Source organism: Marmota monax, unplaced genomic scaffold (assembly GCF_021218885.2).
Source record: "Marmota monax isolate L192 unplaced genomic scaffold, Marmota_monax_Labrador192_F-V1.1 WCK01_AAM20220418_F8-fsc00031, whole genome shotgun sequence".
NCBI lineage: Eukaryota > Metazoa > Chordata > Mammalia > Rodentia > Sciuridae > Marmota > Marmota monax.
The window spans coordinates 3890720-3916258 of NW_026695197.1; the positions used below are offsets into that span (position 1 = coordinate 3890720).

Genomic DNA, 25539 nt, shown 5'->3' on the forward strand with positions numbered 1-25539 from the left:
AGGAGGATCATGAGTTCAAAGCCAGCCTCAGCAAAAGTGAGGTACTAAGCAACTCAGTGAGATCCTGTCTCTAAATAAAATACAAAAATAGGGCTGGGGATGTGGCTCATTGGTCGAGCGCCCTCGAGTTCAATCCCTGGTACCCTCCTGCCAAAAAAATTTTACAATGTTCAAAAACAAACAAACTTAACTCTGAATGCAAATGGAAACAGATGACTCAAACTGCATTTTAAATTAGTAAAATAACCACTTTGGGAACAGAAGTGGAGGAACAATCCAGTAACTTTGGAATCCTTATTCTCTGACCACATAGTGCCCATGCCAGAAGACTACCTTTGGCAACATAATGCTGGTAGGGGAAAAAGACCAATAAATATGGTGTTTCTGTTAGTAAACCTGTTTTTCACAGGGACATGGTAGAGTGTGAGTCAACTGGATGTGTATCATAGGAATGAAGGAATGAGTCAATGTGTTGATGTGTTGAAAGTTACAGTTTTCACTGGGGAAGAAGAAACAGAAATGTGAAATGGGACAAGGCAGGAGAGGCAAGATAGAACTCTGTGGGGTATCAATATTAACTTACAATTTTCAGAAACTGTACACACTGGAACATACACATATAACATCTTTGTCTTTCTAAGCTACTAGAAGCTATGGCTCTTAGTATCCCCAATTCAGTGCCCAAACCACTCCCCATCAAAAGGAACTGGGGCTCCTTGAAGAAACGACTGATTCCAGCAGTCGGGCAGGAGAGACATAAGATGAGCTTGGAACATTTTGTTGTGCCAGAAAGTAAAGTGCTTATAAGTAATATGTCAAGAGAACACAGGAGCCAGCCCGAATTGGCTCCCACTGGCAAAATCTGGGACAAACTGGGCATCACTATAAACATACCATAATGAATTATAATCTACTGAATAAAATAGGAATGTCTAAGTCTCTACTGACAGCCAAAAGATTAATGAATGAAAAAATGGTGGAAAGGAGGAGGAGTGGTAGGATTAGAAAATTTTGATGATGTAACTGTCATAGTAAAGGCTAGTTTTTTTTGTATAAAAATTTTTTCATACTATTCTTGCAATAATTCTTTAAGATGCAAGTGATATGCATGGCTTTAAAGAATCTCCCAGAATATTTATTCACTGCAAGGAGGAAAAAGTCAATAATATAGAAAAGAAATTAGACAACTCCTTGGTAGGGTGATCAAATTTAATACCATTCAAGTGACGTATACCAACAACCTGAGATACTCACAAACTCATGGAACATTCCAGCCAAGACTGTATTATGAAATCCTATCATGAGAAAATATTAGACAAAATGAGAAATATTCTAATAAAACACCTCGTATGTATTCTTAACAAAATGTGAATGCCATGAAAGACAAAGGCTGAAAAACTGTTTCAGGCTAAAGTGAAATAAAGAGAAAGGAAAAGTCAATGGAATAAAGTATACTATTGGGACAACTGAGAAACTTTGCTGAATGCACTGTGTTCATCTAATAAAATTTCCCTTATTCTTAGGTAAAACACACTTAATACATCAAGGGGTAAAGGGCATAATGTATTCAATTAATTGTCAAATGATTCAGAAAAAGATCCATAAGTCTAATACCTATGTACATATATGCACGTGTGTGTGTGTGTGTGTGTGTGTGTGTATAGGTAGAAAAGCTAGACCATGATAAAAATCAATGTGGCCAAGTGATCAGGGAATTTTCATACTATTCTTGTAATAATTCTTTAAGATTAAATTATTTAAAAATGGAAAAGAAGAAAGCAAAAAAAAAGACATGAAAGTTTTAGGTATTTCGCTGGCTTATTTTTCCATATGATCTTTAAAATCATTTGTCTGTGGTTTGAGTTGATAATTTCTTTGAAATGTATTAAATCACATGGTGTTTTGACAAGAAGCGACATCATTAGAATGGTATTTCCAAAAAGGCACATAATTCTCATAATTTATTTAGATTTTTTATTTCCCTAATTAGTACTCATTACCAACCCAATTCACAGTGACTGAATGTTATTGCTATTCTGTATGTCCAGTATCTTACTCAATAGTTTTTTTTTTTCCTTTCCAGTTGATTCTCTTGAGAATTTATCTCCAACTTTTCAATTTTCATTCCTTCTCTTCCACAACCGAGTGGTGGTGGTGAGAGTATTTTTATGTTGTTTTCAGATTTTAATGTGAATACAGTCAGCATCTTTATATAAAACTATAAGAAGTACGTTGGTTGGAGATGTTATCATATTAGTAAGTTATCTTACAATTCTCATTTTCTAAAAATTTCTACAAAAATTTTGAGTCAAATGCTGTTTCAGTATCCATTAATATGGTCATGCTTATTTTTAGCTTTGTGTACTGTTTTGATAACAGTAGATTCCCATGCATTAAAATAACTCTACATACTTGAAATAATCTGTTCATCAACATGGCATACTTAAGACCACATTGCATAATTCCCTTTGATAGTATTTGATCTATGATCTATAGATCTTAGTCACTGATGAGATTGGCCTACAGTTTTATTATGCCATCTTTATTATGCTTTATCAGCTTTAGGTATCGGGTTTATACAAGAGCCTGAGACTGAACTTGTATGTTAATAAAAGGTGGCGGGGTAAAGTAATTGATGGTGTTCATAATGCTTACTGAGTGGCAATTGCCTGTTAAGTGTTTAGAAAATGAGGTAGAACATGCTTTGTAAATAATTTCTCATTCTAGGTCATCTGGGTATAATTTTAATCTTTGCAACAAGCAATTTGTCAATCATCATTAATACTATAAAAAAACAAACAGCTTTGCTGTTTCCATGGTGAAGTGAATTTCTCTGTAGGAGTCATTATTAAGTACATAAATGACAGCGCAATATTGTTTTAATGGCAATTCATGCTGATAAGGTTTAAAGTCCATTTTACTTTCAGACTCGGTACTCACCTGGCCCTGACATGGATGCCACGTGTCTATACTGGAGTAAGTCTAAGGAATGTAAGTAAGTAAACGAGCAAATTTTAACTGTTTACTTGAAAAAATTCCAGATTGGCCAAAAACAAATTGCTAAGTAGGAAGACAGTTCCTGTTAACAATTACCGTGACAGCCACACGTTTACCACACCAGTCCAATATGTAGGCTACCAGCTTTCTTTAGATTTCACCAGTTTCTCCACTGGTATCCTTTTTTCTTTTCCAGAATCAGACCAGTATACCGCACTGCATCTAGTTCTCCCCTCTGTGATTTTTTTTGGTTTTGCTTTTCAAAATTCTGACCATTTTGAAGAATATAGCTTGGAGTTTTTATTTGTTGTTTTTTTTTTTTTTACCACTAATAAGTCATTTTTTAAAATGCCAGCACTTGGCACATGTGAGGGGTTACTTTCTTTTATTACAGGATCTTTAGTGTTCAAGGCTTTAGTTATTTTCTTCACTTTGGTCTCCAAGAATTATTCTGCTCTTCATTTTAACTTCAGTGTATTCTTACTGTCAGCCAACAACTCAGCTTAAACACTATATGTAGATCAGAGGTCAGCAAAAGACTGCCCACAGTCCACATCCGGCCTACCACCTGATTTTGTTAATAAGTCTTTATTAGGCTACTGCCACACCCATTTGTTTATGAACAGTCTATGGCTACAAACAGCCTATGTTTTGCTTGACAGTGCAGTGCTGACCAGTTGTAACAGTGACTGTATGTCTGCAAACTCGGACGTATTTATTTTCTATCCTTTTCTAGAAAATGTTTGATAATCTTGGGTATAGATGAATGGAAAGAACCATAGCTTTGGAATTTGACTGGCACAATACTATTAGTTAACACTATTAACTGAACCACAAGTTGAGTTTGAATCCCGCCTTTACCATTAAATGATCTCAGATAAAGTGTTTACTGTTTTGTTTTGTTTTGCTGTTGCTGCTGTTGTTTTTGGTAGTGGGGATTGAACCTAGGTATGTTTAACCACTAAGCTACATCCCCAGCCCTTTTTGTTTTTTATTTTGATTCAAGGGCCTCACTAAGTTGTGGAGGTTGGCCTTGAATTTGTGATCCTCCTGCCTCAGCCTCATGAGAGGCTTCATATGCAGGAAGGTGAACACACCATCAGCAACATTACAGAATAAACCATGCTTCCTGTGAATGTGACTGGTACAATTCCTCCACCCAGAAACCGATATGACCTCCCCTTCATCCGAGAGGGGCACCATTACAAGTTTGTGAACGTTCAGACCAAGACGGTGGTGGTGATATGGTGAAGTAATATTAAGTGCGTTATCTAAACAACTCTAATAGGTCTCATCCAGGAAACAATCAGGGTTTTACTCATAATAGCACACAGAACTGACACTCCACGGTCAAGAAACATTTTAAAACAATGAAGTAAAATCTTACATGAACACACACACAAACACACACAATGATGGTGTTGTCAACAAGCAATCTGTTCTCCAACGGACAAACAATGTGATAGAGGTTAAAATTCTAACTCTTAAATGGCAACCAGGATTGATCTGATTGATACACAAGTATTATATTAAGATACAATACTTGATCAATATTATAAATGTTCTGCCAAGTTCAATTCTTATAACTCTTTTCTTTGGGAAAATGGAAGAAAATGAGAATGATTACAGGTGTGCACCGTCAAGCTGGGCAAGTAAGTGTTCGCTGTTTTGGACCTCAGGTTCCTCATCTGTAAGATGGGAACACCACCGTTATTTTGCAGGCTAAATGAGTGTTATGCACACAACTGCCTACAGTTTTTGGAGTAAGGTAGGCTCTCAGTAAATGCAGGCCATTTTGACTAGGACTTTTATTAACAATAAAAACATTTTATTAATCATTCTTGTGGTTCTGTTTTCCATTGCTTTTCACATTCTGTATTTTTGTGTTGATTTCTAAGTTTCCATCTACTACGGCTTTCAAGCCCAGACCCTTATTTCTAAGCCTTATCCTTCTCTATGTACTGAAGTCTAGCTCAAGTTTTTACTGAATACATTATCCCAGAATAAAACTTAACGTTAGAATACAGCCTGAAATATCATTACAGATATATCCCAAAGGAAGTGAGCATGTGGAAATGATTCAAAATATACCAGTTTGGAACAGAGGTAGTCTGCAATACTCTCTGCTCATTGCTGTACTTCCTTTTATTGGAACTTTGTGAAAGACTTGGCAGTTCACCCATTTGGATAAGGATGGAGACGAGGATGTTGAGAAGAAGGGGTGCTCATGAGATTTGAGACACACTCACAGAACCAAGTATTCCCAATTAGTGTACAGGAGAGCCAATTTGCTATTTGCTATTCCAAACTTGAAGGAATAGCAAAGCACAGTTTCTTTCTATTGCATTCAATTGATACTATATTTTCTCTAATTTACCTTTGTAAACATACATCTTGAAGAATGAAGAAATTAGAGGCCTAATGAAATACTGACACCAAATGAGAATGTCAGTTTCTGAGATGCAAAGTAGACAGCACATGCACAGATTAAAAAGATCAAAGTTATCCTTAATAAATGTGGCTATCTGGGCACATTCAACAGTTTTGTGTGTACTCAGTAAGTTACTTCTACTCCCATATATGAAAACGCATAACATATGTGAATACAATCTGTAATTCTATGCTTCCAACTCTAATGTCATCATTAATGCTAGCAATTAGCCTGCATAAATTACAAGACTAACATACCGACCAATTTTGTGGTCCCTGTCAGTGACAGATGAGGAATCTCATAAATAAATGCCCTTCCTTTGGCAGTTGAGCCAAACAATCTCCTTAGGTTTCTACAGATGTGATTTATTTGCATAATGTCTTTCCTTTTTTATTTTTTAATAGCAAAAGAAACAATGTGTTCTAAGTGCTTTGGCATGTGTGCCTGGTTAACATTTCCAGTTTCAATGTTTCCTGAGAGGAAGTAATTCAAAGTGTGTTATCTAAACAACGCTAATAGGTCTAATCCAGGAAACGATCAGGGTTTTAATAATAACACGCAGAACTAATACTCCATGGTCAAGAAACATTTTAAAACACTAAAGTAAAATCTTATAGGCGTGCACTCGTGCACACACACAATGATGGTGTTGGCAATAGGCAATCTGTTCTTTAATGGCCAAACAAAATGATAGAGGTTAAAATTCCAACTCTTAAATGGCAACCAGGATTTATCTGATTGATAAATAGATTAAAATACAATACTTGATTAATATTATAAATGTCCTGCCAAGTTCAATTTTTATAGCTCCTTTCTTTGGGAAAATGGCAGAAAACGAGAACAAAAGTGCCTTAAGAGTTAAGATAAATATCAGTTCTGAGTGGTGCGGTGGTGTTTTTAAACAGGAAATAAGGCAAGAATGACAAGAGCAATGGCAGTGATTTAATTTGTGACGGCATAGCAGAGGCTTGCCAACTGGTAGTTTTTCAGAGGAGGTCTTAAAACCTCAAATGATTAAAAAAAAAAAAAGCACTGAGCTGTCTTCAAACACTAAAATAATTAACCCCACAATTGTATCCAATTTATCATCCTGATTGAATCTTGAAAATAAATGACATCTGACTCATCCTGAGGAAACCATACAACTTTTCAAAAATGGAAAATAAAAATAAAAATTGGCTACATCTAAAATTCACTTAATCTTCATCTTAAAAAATCCTTTTTATATCTGACAAAATGCATGTTGCACAGTCATGGATCATTTCTGACCTCTCTGGAACGTAGCCAAGAACAAAGCATGAACTAAAAGGGCACTAGCCAAAAAGGAGAGAGAGATTGCTGATGTGAGGGCTTACAGGAAAAGCCTGCATTGCCCTGCTCCTATCTAATCAACACCCTGCTAAACCGGGTTCACCATTTCCAGCCCATGGCAGACTGAAATGAAAATGAAAACTGGGAAGACGGACTATTAAGGCAGATATTCTAAGACACAGGAAGCAAAAATCCAACAAAAAGTTATATAAGACCATAAAACACCAAATTATCAGGGTATAGGGGCTGGGCATACAAAAGCAAAAGTCACACACATCTCAAGAAGTATTAAGAGTTTCAGTGAACTACAGAACAGGAGATGAAGGTACATTCAAATTTTGCTCCAGTACTCTTCTTTAGTGGCAGAAAAGTGCAACATGTTATTAAGGAAATGAAAGGAAATTAGAGTCATTTTGGAAAGAATTTTCTTAAAAATCACAGCTAACACTGGTTGTCTAGAACAAATTTGTACTCCAAAGGTCATTGAGAAAATGCTGGAGCAAATGATCCCTTGTCAACTTCTGAAAAATCACAGGAGAAACTGTGTCCCTGATGTTATCATAAACATAAAACACAAGCAGACCCCTTTTCCGAACTATCAAGTCAGAAACTAGGGAAAAGTATTTTAAACTGCCAATGGTGGTTAGACCAAACTACACTCAGAAAGCAAATCAAAACAAACAAAAAACGCCCCTCAAAAAACTGTTTTAGAACTACTCTTTTATATTACTTTACAGGACAACCATGAGATGCCAATGTATTCAGGACAATTATCCACTGTTTTTGCATTTTAAAAGATAAACATGATCAGAAATCTCTCAGAGCATAAATAATTACTAGAGAATAATCACAAACAGCCCAAACCTCTCCACTAATATATTTTCAAGGTCCTGTATATAGTTTGTGCTGTTGTAATGAATATGGTCAACTTTGATTTATGTTTAATTCAACTAACTACTTTATCTATGAAATAGACTGGCAGAAGGAGAAGGTCTTTATTTCCTGGGTACTTTTTCAGATAGCAACTTTAAAAAGGGTAACTAAAATGCTAAGATAAAAGGCACAAAGATTGCCTCTAATCTTTGACTTGTGAAAAAACTGGCTGATTTTCCATAAATTGGAATTCTTGGAGGAAACTCAAAGTTCAGCATCAAGGTGCACTAATCAAATTAAACTTGAGAACTCTTGCTTATTTATTCAGTGATACATTTTAGCACCTTCAGTTTATCTTTAACACTGCTTCAAACAGCAATGCTGCAAGAACTCAACTCCAGTCTTGCTTCTTACTAACACTGGTTAATACTTCAAAAGTTCTGAGTTAATACTTTACAGTGATATTTCTGATAGAATTCAGTTGGACCCATGATATCTAATTAACTAGAAACTACACTGAAGTTGATAGAAAGAAAACATCAAGATAACTGGTAGGATTTTATTCTTTAAATACTAGCATCATACTTTGGGGTATATGTAAAATATAAAAAGTGACAGGCATAACATTCAACAAAAGTTGCCAAATCCTTTGTGTCAGACCATATATTTCAGAAATACAAAAACAAACAAACAAAAAACCAAACCAAAACAACAACAACAAAAACCCTGAAGGATCTTGGTCATATATGTATTGTATAACATGCAATAATTATTGAACACATTTCTTTAGATTTTAAAAAAAGAATAAGCTGCACAAGCTACTATGTCAATGTTAATTATATATTATGATTACAATCTTGAGTCTTATCTCAAGTCCAGAAACAAAGTGATGGAGGAGAAAGATGACTAGATTGAATTACAGTTTCCACACTATGGAACTTGCTGCAACCTAGTATTGTGACTTTGTGTGAGTCAATGAACTCGGCTAATGTATCTGCATTTTAGTTTTCATATTTGTTAAAAGGGATAGAATTAGGTCATGTCATGTCTAAGGTCCTTTCCGGACCTAAAATTTGATCATTGTAAAAAACTCAAAGTCTGTAAGCTGCCTAGTTCTGCTGGATTATTTATAGTACTTCATTATTTTATTCTTGGTCAAGTTTCTTGGTATCAAGGGGCTGAGGCTGTAGCTCAGTGGTAAAGTGCTTGCCTCGCATGTGTGAGGCACTGGGTTCAATTCTCACACAAAAATAAATAAAGATACTGTGTGTTCATCTACAGCAAATAAATATTTTAAAAAAGAAGCTATTACTCAAATTCTCTAAATCTTACATGAAATTGTTTCCGGTTAAAAATGGCACATCTGGGTAAATATACACAATGAAATATCATTCAGCCATTTTTTTAAAAAAAGGTAATAATATAATTTACGACAACTTGAATAAGCCTGGAAGATACTATGCCGAGAGAAACAAGCCAGACACAGAAAGATAAACATTGCTTGTTCTCACTCCACGTGGAAGCTAAATAACAAAACATACAGAAACAAAGAGCAGAATGGTAGTTACCAGGGGGTGGGTAATGGGGTGAATGGGAAGATGTTGATCAAAAGGTAAAATGTTACAGTTAGGAAGAAAAGTATTTGAGACAATGGGTTATTTAGCCTGATTCAATCATTCCACATTGTATGCATATATCAGAGCATCACTTTGCATTCTGCAGATACAGCAATTATAATTTGTCAATAGCCCCAAAAAGGCACCCTTAAAATCCTTCGCCCCAACTACAGTAGCACTGTTGCTTGACAATGACACTCCTGACACATAGCAGGTGCCAAATACAGTAATTAGGAGCTGCTATGCAAGTGACAAGACTGTCAGTTCGGCTCCCTGCCTATACCACACAGTATGGAAATGGTACTTAAGAGGTAGGAGCCAGCAAAGGCTGCTCCACCACATTTGACTGGAATCTCACACTCCTCAGTGGGTCATTTTCCCTAGCTGAGACAATGTAAACTTGTTATTTTTGCCTCTGGGGTAAAATCTCTGCTGGAACAGCTGAAAGCATGGACCAAACTGGTTGGAACTAAAATTAGTGACATTAAAGCATCCAGATTAGACTATCTGGGTTCTCTGACTTGAGGGCAGTAATTTTAAGGTATGAAGCCTTGGGCTGTTGCAACGAAGACAGGGAACCTCAGATCCAATGCTAAATCGAAATTCCCCTTTCTTTCCTCTCCCTCTACAACCTTCACAGTAAGGACAGAACTGGATCAAAACTTAATTGATCAATAATTATTCTGATGGCAGAAAAATGTATGTTGGGAAAATTTCTCATGATCAGTGTGCTGGGTTTGAAAAGCTGGAGATATCTGTACTTTTTTTTTTTTTTTTTTTGGTACCAGGGATTGAACCCAGGGATGCTTAACCACTGAGCCACATCCCCAGCCTTTTTATTTTTTATTTTGAGACAGGGTCTCACTAACTTAAGGCCTTGAAATTGTGATCCTCCTGCCTCAGCCTCCTGAGTTGCTGGGATTACAGGCGTGCACCACTGCAACCAGCTGGCTGAAGATATCTGAAATAGTTCACCAGGTATCAGTATAATGTCTCCAAAAGGCGTATGAAGTGAAGGGGTATTCCAAGAAAAAATAACAAGTAGCAGCTTCTCTGTATTAAGTTCTTAATATTAAGACACTGGTTGTAAAGTATTTAATAAAGGTAAGTTATAACCTGTGGTGGGAAATTATTCATAAATGTGAAACAATTTAGTACGATTTTATGCTCTGAATTAGGTACTGGCAAACTTTTTCTTACAGGGCCAGACAGGCTCTGGGCCATATGGTTTCTGTTGCAACTAATGCAGCTCTGCTGGTGGTACAAAAGCAGACACCAACAATTCATAAACAAATGGACTTGGCTGTGTTCCAATAAGACTTTATTTACAAAAATAGGTGGCCTGTCCACAGGCCATAGTTTGCTAACTCCCCTACTGGACACTTGCAAAGGACTTGAGTGCACGACTTCATTTAATTCTCACAACAACTCATTTTGCAGGTGAAGATTTGCCCTTGGTCATGGTCAAGGCCTGAAGCTGGGAGCTGAACTCAGCTCCAAAATGCAGAGACTGAACTACCACACAGTTTGACCGGTGACTTAAAAATGATTGATGTGGCTGTTTAATGATTGGCGTGACTTCACAGTTGGGATGGCCAACTCAGAAATGACACAACTTTTGACTTTGGAAATAAACAGAATAGAGATGGTTGATGAAAAACTAAGAGATAAGAGAGGAAAAGTCCATTGCAGTTAAAAACAAATATTCAGGAAAGAAAAAACAAAAAAACAAACAAACAAAACAAAAACACCAATATCCTCACCATGCAAACTAAAAACTGGATGAATAAAGGAAAAAAAAAGTGACAGAAGCATGCAACTGCTGTTCTCTAAACATGGAAAGCCTTTAGCTCTGCAGGAATTAGAGTAAAAATGCACATAAATGATTGGCAAGAGGCTACCTGCTCACATATTGTTGAATTTTCTGGACCATCTTGCCTCCCGTTTCCTGTTCTTATCTGGGGCTACTTTCTGCATTTGCACTTCTTTTCCCAGTGAGGGTTCTATGGCTCAGTGCTACCTGTCTCTCTACCATATATTCACTAACACCTTGGCTAATCTGGGTAACACTCACCTGGTAGAACCTCAAATCTGATCAGCCCCAGCTCTCTGTCTACTCTGTATCTGCATCTAGGCAGCTGCAGATGGCGGGAAGAAACACAGGATGGTATTGAGAAATCTCACTTGAATCTCACAGTGACAAAACTCAAAGACTACCTTATGTATAGTTCTGCTTAACTTAACCTTCCAGATCTTACAGCCGATTAATATTTCCTCCTGTCAAGGCAACTAATGGGCACCATTTTGCTAAATTTGTCCTCAACTCACTCAGCTACTAAGCAGCATTTGACACAATTGTTCATTTCTCCTTGAAACTTGGCTTTGGACACCACCTGCTCCTGGCTGTCCTTCTACCTCACTGCGGCCCCTTTTTAGACCCCTAGATGCTGGGGTGTTCCAAGTTCTATCCTCAGACCTCTCTTTATCTGGTCTCTAGGTTAAGGCTTAGAGGTGGATAATTCTTTGTTGTGGGGGCCTCTTTTCTACCTTGTGGTATGCTTAGGGACATCCCAACCTCTACCCACTAGATGCCAGGAATGTCTTTCACCCCACAGTATGACACTTAAAATTATGTACAGGTATTGCAAAATGTACCCTGAGGGACAAAAATCACCCCTGGTTGAGAACCTATGGTACAGGTTAAACTCAACTGGATGCATGGCTTTAAGTATCTTCCCAGAGGTGACGAGTCCCAAACTCCAAGCTTAGACCTTTCTTCAAGCTCCAGATCTGGACACCAAACTGTCTTCTTGGTATCTCTACTTGGAGGTAGTATTAACACTTTTTATTTATCTATTAACCTTATTAATCAGACTGTTTACCTTATTAATCAGACTGTGGTCTCCATGCAGGTAGCCATTTGCATATTCACAATGTATTCCCAGGACCTAAAACACTGTTGGGCATATAGTAGCAGCTCAAAATATACTTGCTGGTTAAAAAATTAACACTTTATATATCGGAATTCATTTCATGTAGTTAATCAATGATGGGGCAACCAGGCAGATAATTTTAACCCACTAAGTCTTAAGTTTTCAATTCTGTGCATATTTCAATGAAATTGACATAGGTACATTAAAGTGTGTTGCACTGTATATATAATATTATTAAAATCATTATAGTATAATACAATTATATTCTTGTTATAACATACTTATATATTACATACTATATTTAAGTTTTTATAGGTGTTTTACATCTGGGATGATGAGACAAAATGGGTTCAACATATCTTTAAAGACAAATTTTTGACAGGTATGGTGATACATATATGTAAACCCAGCTACTAAGGAAGCTGAGGCAGAAATATTACAAGTTTGGGGCAAGCCCAGGCAACTTAGGGAGACCTTGCCTCAAAACAGAATTTTAAAAAAGAGAGATATACCTCAGTGATAGAATGCTTGCCTAGCATGCGTGAGGCCCTGGTTTAATCCCTAGTACTGGAAAAAAACATTAATTTTGGGTTAAAAGAAATGTCTCATTTTTAAATAAATGTGGAAATGGTACTATGTAGTAAATTCGTTTAGTTAAAATTTTACTATAGTCTTGGACAAAAAAAAAAATAGAAATAGAGTTCTCATCCTTTCAACATACTTGCTCTTCTCTAAATCCTTTAGATTTGATTTTAATTTGGGCATATATATGAATATAACATAAAAGTATTTATTTATACTTAATGTATAATATTATACAATATTGACTTCAAATAATACTTGTGTCTTGACTGTTATCAGGCCAATTAGATATCAATTCTTAACTGCAAGTGGTTTCTTCAATGGTATATCCTATTGGTCTAAGTTATATTGTGGATGGTAGAGTGTGAAGGTTTGATTTCATTTAAAAAACTGTTTCCTGGTAATATCTACATCTGTGAGTAAACGCCACTGTTTTCATTTGTTCTCCTTCTCCTAGGGAAGTAATGAACCAATGTGTCATTTCTTTATCCCCCACCCCCTTAATGTTCACAGACACTATAATCATGTTTATTTTTAATTAAAGAAGACTATGATTCCCAGTATTTACTTTTAGGCCAGGTAGCATCTAGACAACTTCTCATAGCTTTCCCCAGTTTATTTATTTGCTTGGGTGTCTATTCACTAAGCTTGCAAACACTGTATTTCCTTTACACAAATTTCCTGAGGTTTCTATATCAATCATCCTTTGAAAAGAACTGAATAATGTCTTATTGATTTATGCAAGCTGGAGGTGATGGCTCTCAAAACTTTGTAAGTAACAGACTATAAATATTTATTTTTGCATAGCATGGAACTCAACCCAAATCCAATTAGCTCTATGGATATGATAAGCTCACCTTTTATACACTTATCTGTGCCTTCAAACTGTTAAGAGACATCTCTACTACATACACTTTAATGAATATACTCAAACACGGTATTCTATATATTTAAGACTATTAAAGTTTATAAATTTAGTATTATCTTTTTTTTTTCTAATCCATTTTTAGTTATTTGATTTGACTTCAGTATGGCTCAGAAGGCCTTCAGTAAGCCTTCAGAAAAAGCTAGATGAGTTTTCAAGGTCCTTTTAGCCTGAATAGTAAAAATTTTCATTCATTTTTTTCCTTTTGTGAAGGGCTTTTTAAAAAAATGTTCTAATTAGCTATATATGACAGTAGGACACATTTAGACACACTGTATACAAATGGAACACAACTTCTTTCTCTTGCTGAACATGGTGTAGGGTCTCACTGGTAGTATAATCATACATGTCTACAGGGTAATAATGTCCTTCCCAACCCCACAGCCCCCTCCTCCCCTCACTCCTCTTTGCACAATCCAAAGTTAGTATCACCTTTTTAATCATCACTTCTTTAGTGCAAAATTTACAAAAAGAAAGCCTCTAGAAGCATTTTTTTAAAATACTGTACAGGAATAATATGTCACAAAAACTGGAATGCTAACTTTAGTACTAGAGGAAATCTTTAAAATCATGAAAAATTTTTATGCTTGATTTTTCATCATTTATTTTTGTTTATTTATTTATTTTTGGTGGTACTGGGGATTGAATCCTTGTGCATGTGAGGCAAGCACTTTACCAACTGAGCTATATCCCCAGCCCTCATCATTTATTATTGATGAAATATTTTTTTTTGTGGGGGACTAGGGATTGAACCCAGGGGCATTTTACCTTTGAGATACATCCATGGTCCTTTTTATTTTTTATGTTGAGATAGGTAAGGTCTTGCTAACTCGTTGAGGATCTCTCTAAATTGCTGAGGCCTTAAACTTGTGATTCTCCTGCCTCAGCTTCCCCAGTCACTGAGATTATAGATGTATACCACCTTACCCAGTGCAGATGAAATATTTTTAGAAAAAAGTTTAAAGGTATTAACCTGCCTTTTAAAACATTTTTTTTTCATTAAGTAATTCTAAATATAAGTTTTAAGAAGAGCTTTAAATCATATGGAGACATTAATGAAACTGATTCAACTTCTTGGTGCTGGGAATATGGCCCAGTGAAAAGCACTACTAGCCCACCATGCTGAAGGCCCTTCCTTGTTCTGATCCCTGGAACTGATAAAAACCAGACAGAGGGACAAATAAAAACAGATTTAACTTCCCACAAACCAATTAATGCTGGTAAGTTTAAAAAGTACAGAAAATGTCCTCATGAACTTTGAGTGTAACTGAATGCACGTTGTCTTACATTCTGGGCCACCGAAGGAGTAAAAAAAATTATATAAATGTTCTTGCATATAAATAAAATTTATTTAGTATAAGATTTTACAAATTATAAAATCTCATTCACCCTAAAAATAATGCTAAAGAAAGTTGATCAGAGGAGATCCATATTAGAAAAAATGACTTAGCTTAGCCAATAAAATAGACAGAACCACCTCTGCAATAAGAAGTTTGATTGGATGTCTCCATCTTTCCTGAAGAGTGTGGGCAGACTGACTCACCCACAAAGACACTGATGCATTCTTGGGCCAAAATGCCATGCAGTCTGTTGTTCACAGAGAGCGGATTTCTAAGAAACAGAATTCTGGCCTCCTAAATCTTGAAATGTTCAGAGAATGTGACTTAATTGGACTTCCTGTGGAAATGAGGTTAAATAGGAAATCCTTTCAATGTGAACACTTTCTAATGTGGTTGAATATAACTGTGGGTGCTGCTGAAGAAAACACAATAGACGTGTGGGTCATACGACTGGACCTAGTTGGTGGCAATGCTTCAAGATCAAGTCTGGTCAAAGGAGCTCACTGTAAGTGTGGAAGGGGGAGTGCCTTGTTCCTTTAAGAAGGCAAAGCACATGAAGCAGAGCAAACCTTAGCTAGCATTTTTTTCTGGGTAAGATTTTTATCCATTTTTTTGGTGTATATTGCAATAGATCGTTCACAAAGAATGGAATGAATCGAGGCTGATCTCAGGGCAGCTTTGGAAGTCTTTTCTTTCTTCCTTAATTAAAGGTTGAGTATTCATTTCATCATATGCCTTTGCTCTGAAGAGTCGAATACCCAGCCCCACAGAAGGTCTAATCAAACATATGTTACACATTAGGGAATAAATTAAAAAATATCTTTTATCTGCTTTTGCAATTTTATTTCTGAATTCATCACTTAAATTCTAACAAAAGACAATGCTAATGAAGAGAGTATGTGGTCAGGAGCCAGGTTAGCTCTGTAATACATGCAGTTTTGGTGGCTAACACTAATCCACTGGGAGGATGGAACTCTCCTGGGAGGCAGACACGCACGTACTGTGTACATACAGACTTGAATGTTAAATTATTTTAGTGAAGATAAATATTTGGTTGTTCAAGAGCTACCTTCACGTTGAAAGTAATTTCCTCCATGACGTACACGCGTTCAGGAAATGCTTTAGCCACCTCCTCCACACTGTTGAAATATTGCACTGGCTCTTTTATGTCTCTGTCTTGTTCCAGCAGCTTGAATTGCCCTAAAACACATGATAAACAGAAGAGATGTGAGATGTTTCTGTTGGACAGCTGTCACCGTGGCGACAGCACCCTCTTCATGCCAACCTTTTTTTTTTTTAAATCAAAGATTCCTATTCATCATTAAAAAAAGGATTCCCATAGCACAGAGGTTTTGTTAAACTGAAATATTACATATATCATTATTATACTATATATACTATGTACATATAGATCAGCTTAAAAACGAAAACAAAGACATAAGTTTTCTCTTTTTCTGTTTATTTTCAGAGGTCCCAAATTACCTGGAATGAATGCTTACTTGTCTTTTGGTCTCAAAGTGAAAACCTACAGATATAAAAGGTTGCTTATTTTGTTTTTAACAGTAAGGTAACTTGTCTTTTAGTTATAATAATACCCACACATGTTACATTCTAAACCAAGGTACAGCAGCCTAGCAGAACTAAAATTTTAAAGTTAATATATAAAGTCGAGTAAAGCTGGGTGCAGTGGCACATGCCTGTAATCTCAGTGGCTCAGGAGGCTGAGGCAGGAGGATCACAAGTTCAATGCCAGCCTCAGCAACTGAGTGAGACCCCATGCAACTTAATGAGACTGTGTCTCAAAATAAAAAAAATAAAAAGGGCTGGGATGTGGTGCAGTGATTAAGCAACCCTGGGTTAAAATTTCAGTACCAAAACAAAAACAAAAACAAAACAAAAAAACTGGCCTGGGGATATAGGTCAGTGGTACAGCATTTGAGTATTATGTATGAAGCCCTGGGTTCAATCCGTAGTACCACAAAAAATAATAAATAGAATAAAATAATATAATGAACTCTAGCTTTCACAAAATTGAAATTCTTGGTTTCAACAATACAGGGGAAACACTCTGTATCCAAGAGCTGTTGTAATGGTGACACTGCAGAGGCACAAGCATGAGGCAGACCCGCTGGGTTACAGGGTGAGCCCCTTCCCAACAGCTGAGCCTGGCCAGATGCACAGGAGCCAGGGCTTCACGTAGCTTCCTTCTTTTCTTTTGACTGAAATCCAAGTTAGTAAATATACTATTGCGGTGTACACGAATTGGGGAATTTGTGAAGAACATTGAATATATTCTTAAAAATGTCAAGGATCAATTATTTACACATTTTCAATATTAGTGGATAGTGCTGCTACATTTTAGGGGAATTGTTTTTCAGTTTAAAATAAAAGACAATTTGTAATCAAGACTAGGACACCATTTTCGGTGGTTATTTTCTGAATCTCTTTCTGATATAACACTTGAGAAACTTGAAAGGAATCAAAAGCTATCACCAGGTGCTCTCAGCAGATTCTGCGGGGCATGAGGCAGAAACAGAAAAACTCTTGATTTATACCCTCAACACATTGCTTAGTGTGTATTCTAGATGCTGAAGATCTATCAAGAAACAGAACAGACAAAAATCTGTGAAATTCTGAAGGTTACATTCTAGTAGGAGGTAGAGAATGTAATAAATATCTGAGGAGGTGAGAAGAAGTACAGGAAACAGGGCAGGGTGAGGGGCAGGCCAGAGCACGTAATGCTGAATAGGTGACCCTGGAGACAGGTGAGAAAGTGTTATGCTCAGTAGCGGGGGTAGAGTTCTCGGAATTCTAAACACAGGCAATAGCTTGTGAAAGACCCTTAGGTAGTTGGGTACTTGCCTGCCATCCTGCCAGCACGGCTGGAGCAGGCTATAAGCAGGGGTAGTAGAGGGAAGAGAAAGAACTTCAAAGTAGAGGAGAGGTGCTTTGATAGTTGAAGACCACTCTGGATGCCATGTTGGAAGATGTTGAAGTGTGCGGTGTAGAGTTAGGAGGCTCCTGCAGTAATTCAGGAAGGAGATGAAAGACGTTTGGGAACAGCAAGAAAGTGTTAGGAACTGACCTGGGCCACTGAAGGGACAGAACTGTGATGAGATGGAGCAGACTGTGGGGGATAGAAGGAAGACCAGGTAAGTCTTAGACAAGTAAGTCTGAGATATGTATCGGACATATAACACAATACAATGAAGATACCTAAAAGCTCTTAGTTGGGCATATAAATGTGGAGGTCAGGAGAGAATCTGACTGGGAATAAACCTGGGAGTCATCAGCACATAGATGCTATTTCAAGTCATGACCCTTTATTGATGATGAACCATAGTCTTGGGTGCAGACAGAGAAAAGGTTTAAGGTCTAAGTCCCAGGACACTGAGAACGAATGGCCAGGCGAGTGAGAGGCAAATCAATAAAGGGCGCATCCTGGAATAGGCGATGGAGTGCTTCAAGGCGAGGGAGGCTGAATGTTGTGAACGGACATGAGATGATGGCTGAAAACCAGGGGATTTAACTGGGGACTTGGATAGGAGCAGTAAAACCACTGGGCCAAACATTGAACTGGATGCAGGAAAGATCCAGAAGGAGAAACTGGGAGACATAAGAATGGGCAGCAGATGATGTCTGCAGAGTACTGCTGAACAGGGGAGAGGAGGCATGGAGTGGGGGCTGCAGGGAGGGATGCAGTGGGGTTTGGAAATGTATGTTTTCCTAAATATGATGGGAGAAGCATCAGAGTCACTGCAGGTGGATGGGAATGACCAACAGAGAGGGGCAGGCTGACTTTGGGAGTTACTAGAGCCCCGGTGTTGAGTAGGCAGATGGGACACATCTGACACCAGAGTGGAGGGGCTGCCTTCAGACCAGAGTGCAGGCAGCCTATCTCCAGCTACAATGGGGCAGCAGCAGTGGGAACTGGTGGAAGCTCCCTGTTATTGCTTCAATGTTTCCAGCTAGAGCTAAAGCTCAGTGATAGTGAATAACATATAATGTGCCTGCTGGGCAGCATTAAGTACCCACTTGAAGTTTGTGGGCATGAATTAAAAGTGAAACCAGAAAGTACAACCATGCTTTTCTCCAGTCAAATTCAGAGGGAAAGTCAGTAGATGTGGTTTCTGCTAGTGTGAGAAGAGAGGGAGGACAAAGGAATAAAGTTGTGTGCACGGGAGTGATTTTGCTGCCTGTCCATGGGCCTTGAACTGAGTAAAGAGGGATGCAAGATCCTGAGTGATAAGAAGAGAGATAGTGAAAAAGGTAGTGGGATCAATGGATCGGGGGCTTTGATGAAGTCGATTTTTTTGGCTTTGGAGGCAGTTATCTCAGCAGTCACAGAGCAGAGTGGCCTACTTAAAAATCATTACGTAAAAGCTACAGACAACATGAAGAAATACTTTTCAGGGTCAACCCTACCAAAGAATAGAGTAGGTAAGCACTTTGAAAATATCTCCCACGATGAAATAGACGATCCTTCAGCATTGCAATGGGGTGGACCCAGGGCAAAAGCGGTTGTCAGCTGGAGTTAAAATTTATAAGTACACTTGGTTGGAATCTCCAGAACCATCTGACAGAGACACTGGATGTTTGCCAACATTTCCAATTATCTGTAATTGTGATTTATATTTTCTAATTTGTTAGATGAATAAGAAAGAAATTATAGATTTGGAACCCGAACACAAATCAGACTATCATTAAACCAGGCATGGTTTTGTAAAAAACTGCAAATGATATCATTTTTTTCCCAAGAGTATGAAAGTTTATTTTAAATTTGTGATCAATATTTCAGAAAACATGTCCTAAGATGGTGGGATCTATATGTACATTATTCATTAGGTTGGCAGATGCTTAATCTCTTGAGTTTCATATATTTTCTAGTAGTCATATTAAAAAAAGAAGAAAAATTAACTTTCATAATACATTTCATTTAAGCCAATACATCTAAATTTAATATGAACATCAAGAGATTATTTTACACTCTTCAAAAAATTTTGTCTTAAATCTAGTGTATAATTTTTATCTCTTGACATAATAGAATGTTTCTTCTCATGAAATAAGAAGGTTGAGAACTCTTAATTGATGTAACTCCTTCTCTTCTCTTTTCTTCCAACTTGAACTCTTGTTCTTTAAGCTTCTTTAAGCCTTCTTTAATTATTTTTCTATTGCATCTACAGTTTTGTGTGATACATCTCAAATTTATTTTGGCCAAATGAGACCAGATGAATAATCACATTTGGTATGGCCATGATGTCAATGTTCTATAGTCTCACCTATGTTTGTCACCTTGTTGGACATGAAGCCCAGAATCACATATTTGGCAGCATTTATAAGAAAAAAATAAAGCAACAGACAAATGTGACCAAATATAATAACTTTTAACATTCGAACATGTTGTACATCAAAAAGTAGGTTCTTTTCATTCTGTAGTTTTTTTCAAATTGTCACGGAAAATTTTATTTGTGTGCATGTTTTAGCATATTTTGACCATTCTCTTGTGATATGTTTAGTTTCCTAAAATGAATTAGTTACTTTACATTTCTTAAGTCCCACAAATGTCTTTAAAACATCTCAAATAGCTAAGACCTATCAAATGTCTTCTTAATGTGGCAGGGTCACAGTACACACATGACTTCCTACTGCAGGGGTTGGCAAGTATGTTCTGTAAATATTTTAGGCTTTGTGGGCGAAATGGTCTCTGGCCAGGTTGCACAAAAGCAGCCACAGACAACACAAACGGCCAGAGTGGTTGGATTCCAAGCAAACTTTATTTACTGAAACAGGCGGCAGGTCAGATGTGGCCCTTAGGCCACAGTTAGCTGATCTCTGACCTGTTGAATGGAGTGGAAAGTACAGATCAGGGGAGTGGCAAAATAAGACAGGAGAGTGAAATAACCAGTCCTTTCATTCCACATGACTAAAGCGTCACACCAAGGTCTCTTGTGAGGTACCTAGAACCAGATCCTAAGCTGCCCATGTTTATCTTAGAATTGCAGTTTCCCCTTTCAATAGGTGTCAAGAATCAACATGTAAAAGCTCTAGAAGTGGACTTGTATAAGGAGAATAATGTGCATAACCACACGAATGCCTGCATTTTCTCATGGTGCTTTACGAGACTCAATTTCTATGAGCTTTACTTATCTTCTATTCTTTTATTAAAAAAAAAAGTGACATTCTCTGATGAGTCAACTCTGTGTCCTCTGGGAAAGATGCTGAGCTCTGCTATTACTGCATTCCCTGTGACTGCTGTGGCCTGGAAATGGGAACTTGCTGGAGTCCAACCTTGGAGACTTGGATGAGTTAAGAGCCGGTGCCCTGCCAAAAGTGAAATCAATTGACATAACACATATTCCCACAACCCCCCTCATGGAGGAACTAATTTTTTAACAGACCATTTCATGAATAACAGAGTCTTTTGTGCCACCAAATAAAAACATTTGGAGGTTGTGGAAACATCTGTTCTGAGATGTCACTGTCAAACTCTGTTCTTGGAGAGGGGGGGGAAGCTGCATTGTCTTGCAACAGCTTTGATGATTCTGTTGTGAGGGCTGGTCCATCTGCAGAGTCTGAAATTTCCCAGGAATCGATCCAACATCAATGACATGCTCACTGACTACAGTTTAAATAAATTTAAAGGAATATCTAGAAGGCAAAGATGGAGGCTATATTTCATGAGTTATTTCTCAAACTATATTTCATAATTAATATGCTGAGAAATAAGTGTCACCTAGAAAATATCCATTTTTTTGCATGTTTTCTCATGATAGTCTGTGAATTACCTCACAATGGATAACACATTAAGCACAGCCAGGAGGCCCCAAATCTTCCCTTGAGCATCTGAGTTTCCAGAACTCGTACAATACTGAGACACCACACTATAATACATTCTCCTTTACTTACAGAGAAAGGTCACTTGTCAGAAATGAAAAATGGAAATGAATTTTGCTAATTAAGAAGAGAGAGCCACAATGTTGAGATGCATAGATATGAGAGGGAGAGTGCAGAGGTAGTAGAGTTCAGGCTCAATGGGCACTGGGAATTCACTCTGCGGCTCTGGCAAGGACAGGGCTCTCCATGATCTGTGCTCCTCTGGTCCCCATCACTGTTGGCAATAAGCATGGCTTGTGGTAAATCTTCTTTTATGGCCATGGTCTTACTGTTTCCCATCCCTTCAGCACAGTGGTATACTTTATGTAAATAAATAAATAAGTAATGAAAGCCCAGGCCTACGGAATCCATCTGTGGGCCTGTAACTCAAATAAACAATACTTCTTACTGAAGTCTCCCTCATTGCTGGTAATAGGAAAATGCTGCAAAAACCAGCCCCAAATGGTTAAACAGAAAAGAAAGCAAGAACAACACAAATGGTACCAGAACACCAAAGCAAGCAAAAGATGGCTAAAGTGAGCAAAAGTGTAAGCAAAGGAAGCCCCAGAATGTTGGCAATGTCACTGAGGGGGTGGGCACATGTCTGCCACTCAGTGTGGTATACCTTCAGTGTGGTATCACGTTGGCACAGAGTAGGTGCTTACTAAATAGCGGATGAGTGATCAAACTTAATTTAGATGGCTCCAAGTTAGTTATGCAAATGAAATGCATGTTAAATGGCTCAAATAACTGAGCCTCAAACCACCTGGCTATCTCCAAATGTGAAGAAATGAGCAATTCTCAAGTGATAGAAACAAACTAGTTGTTGTTTTTCAAGGGAAAAAAAAATCCAGGCAATAATTTGTACTTATAATCAAGATCCACATCCAAAATACTCTTTTATGTTTTTATCTTTAGTATGTGTGCAGGCTAGAGTCTCTACAGACCTTGAGTCAAAGTAGAACTGCCAGGCAGAAGGTATGCCCCTTGTTACTGTGAACAGCAACAACCAATATGTTGCCTTTACAAAGTTTATGCAAGTGTCCTCTCCCACCAACAGAGTATGAAGATTCATTTACTTAAACCTTTCAGTGACTGCTACTTAGCTTTCTTTGTTTTGAGTAATGTTAAGAGTTTGATCAATACCTGTAATTAACAAAAAATTCAAATAGACTATACAGGGTAGATGGTGAACTTCTTTCCCAATTGAATCCTCCAATCTCACTGAGATAGTCAGTACCATTCTCTTGTATCTCTCTCCAAAGGCAGTATCCAATGATGTATCTACACATATAATGCCACCCTTTACAAAACAAGAGGAGTGTTTTGTACCGTTATTTCATCAATGTGTAAAAATCTGTTCATCCTAATTACCACACCGAGTGGCAGACATGGGCCCACCCCTCATCCTTATTAAGGGCTGCATAATCTTCCATCCCATGCACATACCATAACTAATTTAACCAGTTCTCTATTGATGGACATTCAGATTTATTTCAATTTTCTGCAGTCACGGTGATGTTGAAGTTAATATTCTTGCACTGAAGGCTTTCTGTACTTAATCCAAGTACATTGGTGGGAAAATGCCTAAATAAGGCTGGGCCACAGGCTAAGTGCATTTTTACTCTTGATACACACTGTCAAGCTAAGTACAAGGCTGTGCCCACTTACACTCCCACCGACAGTACATTTCCTCATGCCTTTCCTAATAGTTCATGGTCAAGCATTTTTTAAAAATTATCACTGTCACTATGATAGGCAAAACACAGTATCCATTGGGATTTAACTACACTTTTCTTATCATACAGGAGGATGTGATTATTTTTATAAGTGGTTTCTATTCATATTCTGTGAATTTTCTGTTCATTTTGCCAACCTTGGAAATTTGTGCTAATCTTAAACATAGCTTTAAAAATAAAAAATGCAAATGTGAAATACTATGACATGACATTTCCTATTCTAAAATCTGATTCCCTGTATCACTTTGAGGTAGTTCCTAAATTTATAATTTTGGGAAGAGGGAAGGGAGAAAAGAAGCAGAGTTGGGGAAGAACACATCCCCAACAAAAGAAACCAATCTCAGGACAAAAGCTCAAAACATCACTGCAGCGTGACTCCAATTGGAGAGGGGGCGGAGCGGAGCCGCCACCCGCACCCGCAAGGTGGGCAGACCCGCGACCCAGTGGTACATGGGCGTGGTAGGAGGGGCAGGGCAGAGCCGCCGCCTGCACTTGCAAGGTAAACAGACCTGTCACAGACTGGCGGGTCAGGCCCAGTGGCCTGCCAGTGTGGTACACATGTCACCCCAACTGCAGTAGGGGCAGAGCAGATCCTTCTCCAAAGCCCGGATCAGGCCCTGCCGGTGTGGTGGCCACGTGACCCCAATTGGAGTGGGGGCGGAGCGGAACTGCCACCCGTGCCCGCAGGGTGAGCAGACCTGTGACCAACCTGCAGATCAGGCCCAGGGGTCCGCAGGCGTGGTAGGAGGGGCAGGGCAGATCCGCCGCCCGCGCCTCCACCTGCGACAGACCGGCGGATCAGGCCCAGGAGCCTGCCTGCGTGGTACACACACCACCCTAATTGGAGTAGGGGCAGAGCAGAGTCGCTGCCCGTGCCAGGAACAGGCCCAGCGACCTGCAGGCGGGGTAGTCACGACACCCCAATTGGAGTAGGGGCAGAGCAGAGCCTCCACCCATGCCCGAAAGGTGGGCAGATCTGCGACTGACCAGCGGGACAGGCCCAGTGGCCTGCCGGTACGACAGACACGTCACCCCATTTGGAGTAGGGGCAGAGTAGAGCCGCCGCCCGCGCCTGCAGGGTAGGCAAACCTGCAACCGACCGGCGGATCAGGCCCGGTGGCCTGCCGGCATGGTACACTCGTCACCCCAATTGGAGTAGGGGCAGAACAGAGCCGCCGCCAGCGCCCAGAACAGGCCCAGCGACCTGCCGGCGTGGTAGCCACGACACCCCAATTGGAATAAGGAGACAGCAGAGCCGCCGCCCGCGCCTGCAGGAAAGATACGCAAGCAGTATGAAAAGACAAGGAAAGAAAGGACCACAAGCAATGCAGGTCAACGCAACTTTAGAAGAGGTAACAGCTGCAGCAGATGGAATGTCAGATAAAGAATTCAGGATATACATGCTTCAGACGATCTAGAGTATCAAGGAAGACATTAGACAGCAAAATCAGACAATGAAAGATCACTTCGACAATGAATTACGCAAACAAATCCAGGAAGCAAAGGATCAACTATACAGGGAGATAGAGGTTATAAAAAACAAACAAACAGAAATCCTAGAAATGCAGGAAGCAATAAACCAACTTAAAAACTCAATGGAGAATACTACCAGCAGAGTAGAACACTTAGAAGATAGAACATCAGACAATGAAGACAAAGTATTTCAACTGGAAAAGAACATAGACAGCTCAGCAAGACTGTTAAGAAACCATGAGCAGAACATCCAAGAAATATGGGATAACATTAAGAGACCAAACTTAAGAGTCATTGGGATACAGGAAGGTACAGAGCTCCAAACCAAAGGAATGAGCAGTCTATTCAATGAAATAATACGAGAAAACTTCCCAGACTTGAAGAATGAGACAAAATCCCAAATCCTAGAAGCCTACAGGACGCCGAATGTGCAAAATCATAAGAGA

The 25539-nt window shown here is 38.4% G+C and overlaps 1 protein-coding gene across 5 annotated transcripts in view; it reads right to left on the reverse strand.

Annotated features, from left to right (window-relative positions):
* The window catches only part of Garem1 (GRB2 associated regulator of MAPK1 subtype 1), a 192790-nt gene that overhangs the window by 27018 nt on the left and 140233 nt on the right, over positions 1–25539 (reverse strand). For all 5 annotated transcript variants that reach the window (XM_046428379.2, XM_046428378.2, XM_058573957.1 and 2 more), the window contains one exon: positions 16078–16208. In XM_046428379.2, the coding sequence (XP_046284335.1) occupies positions 16078–16208 (131 nt within the window). The remainder of the gene's footprint in view (positions 1–16077; positions 16209–25539) is intronic.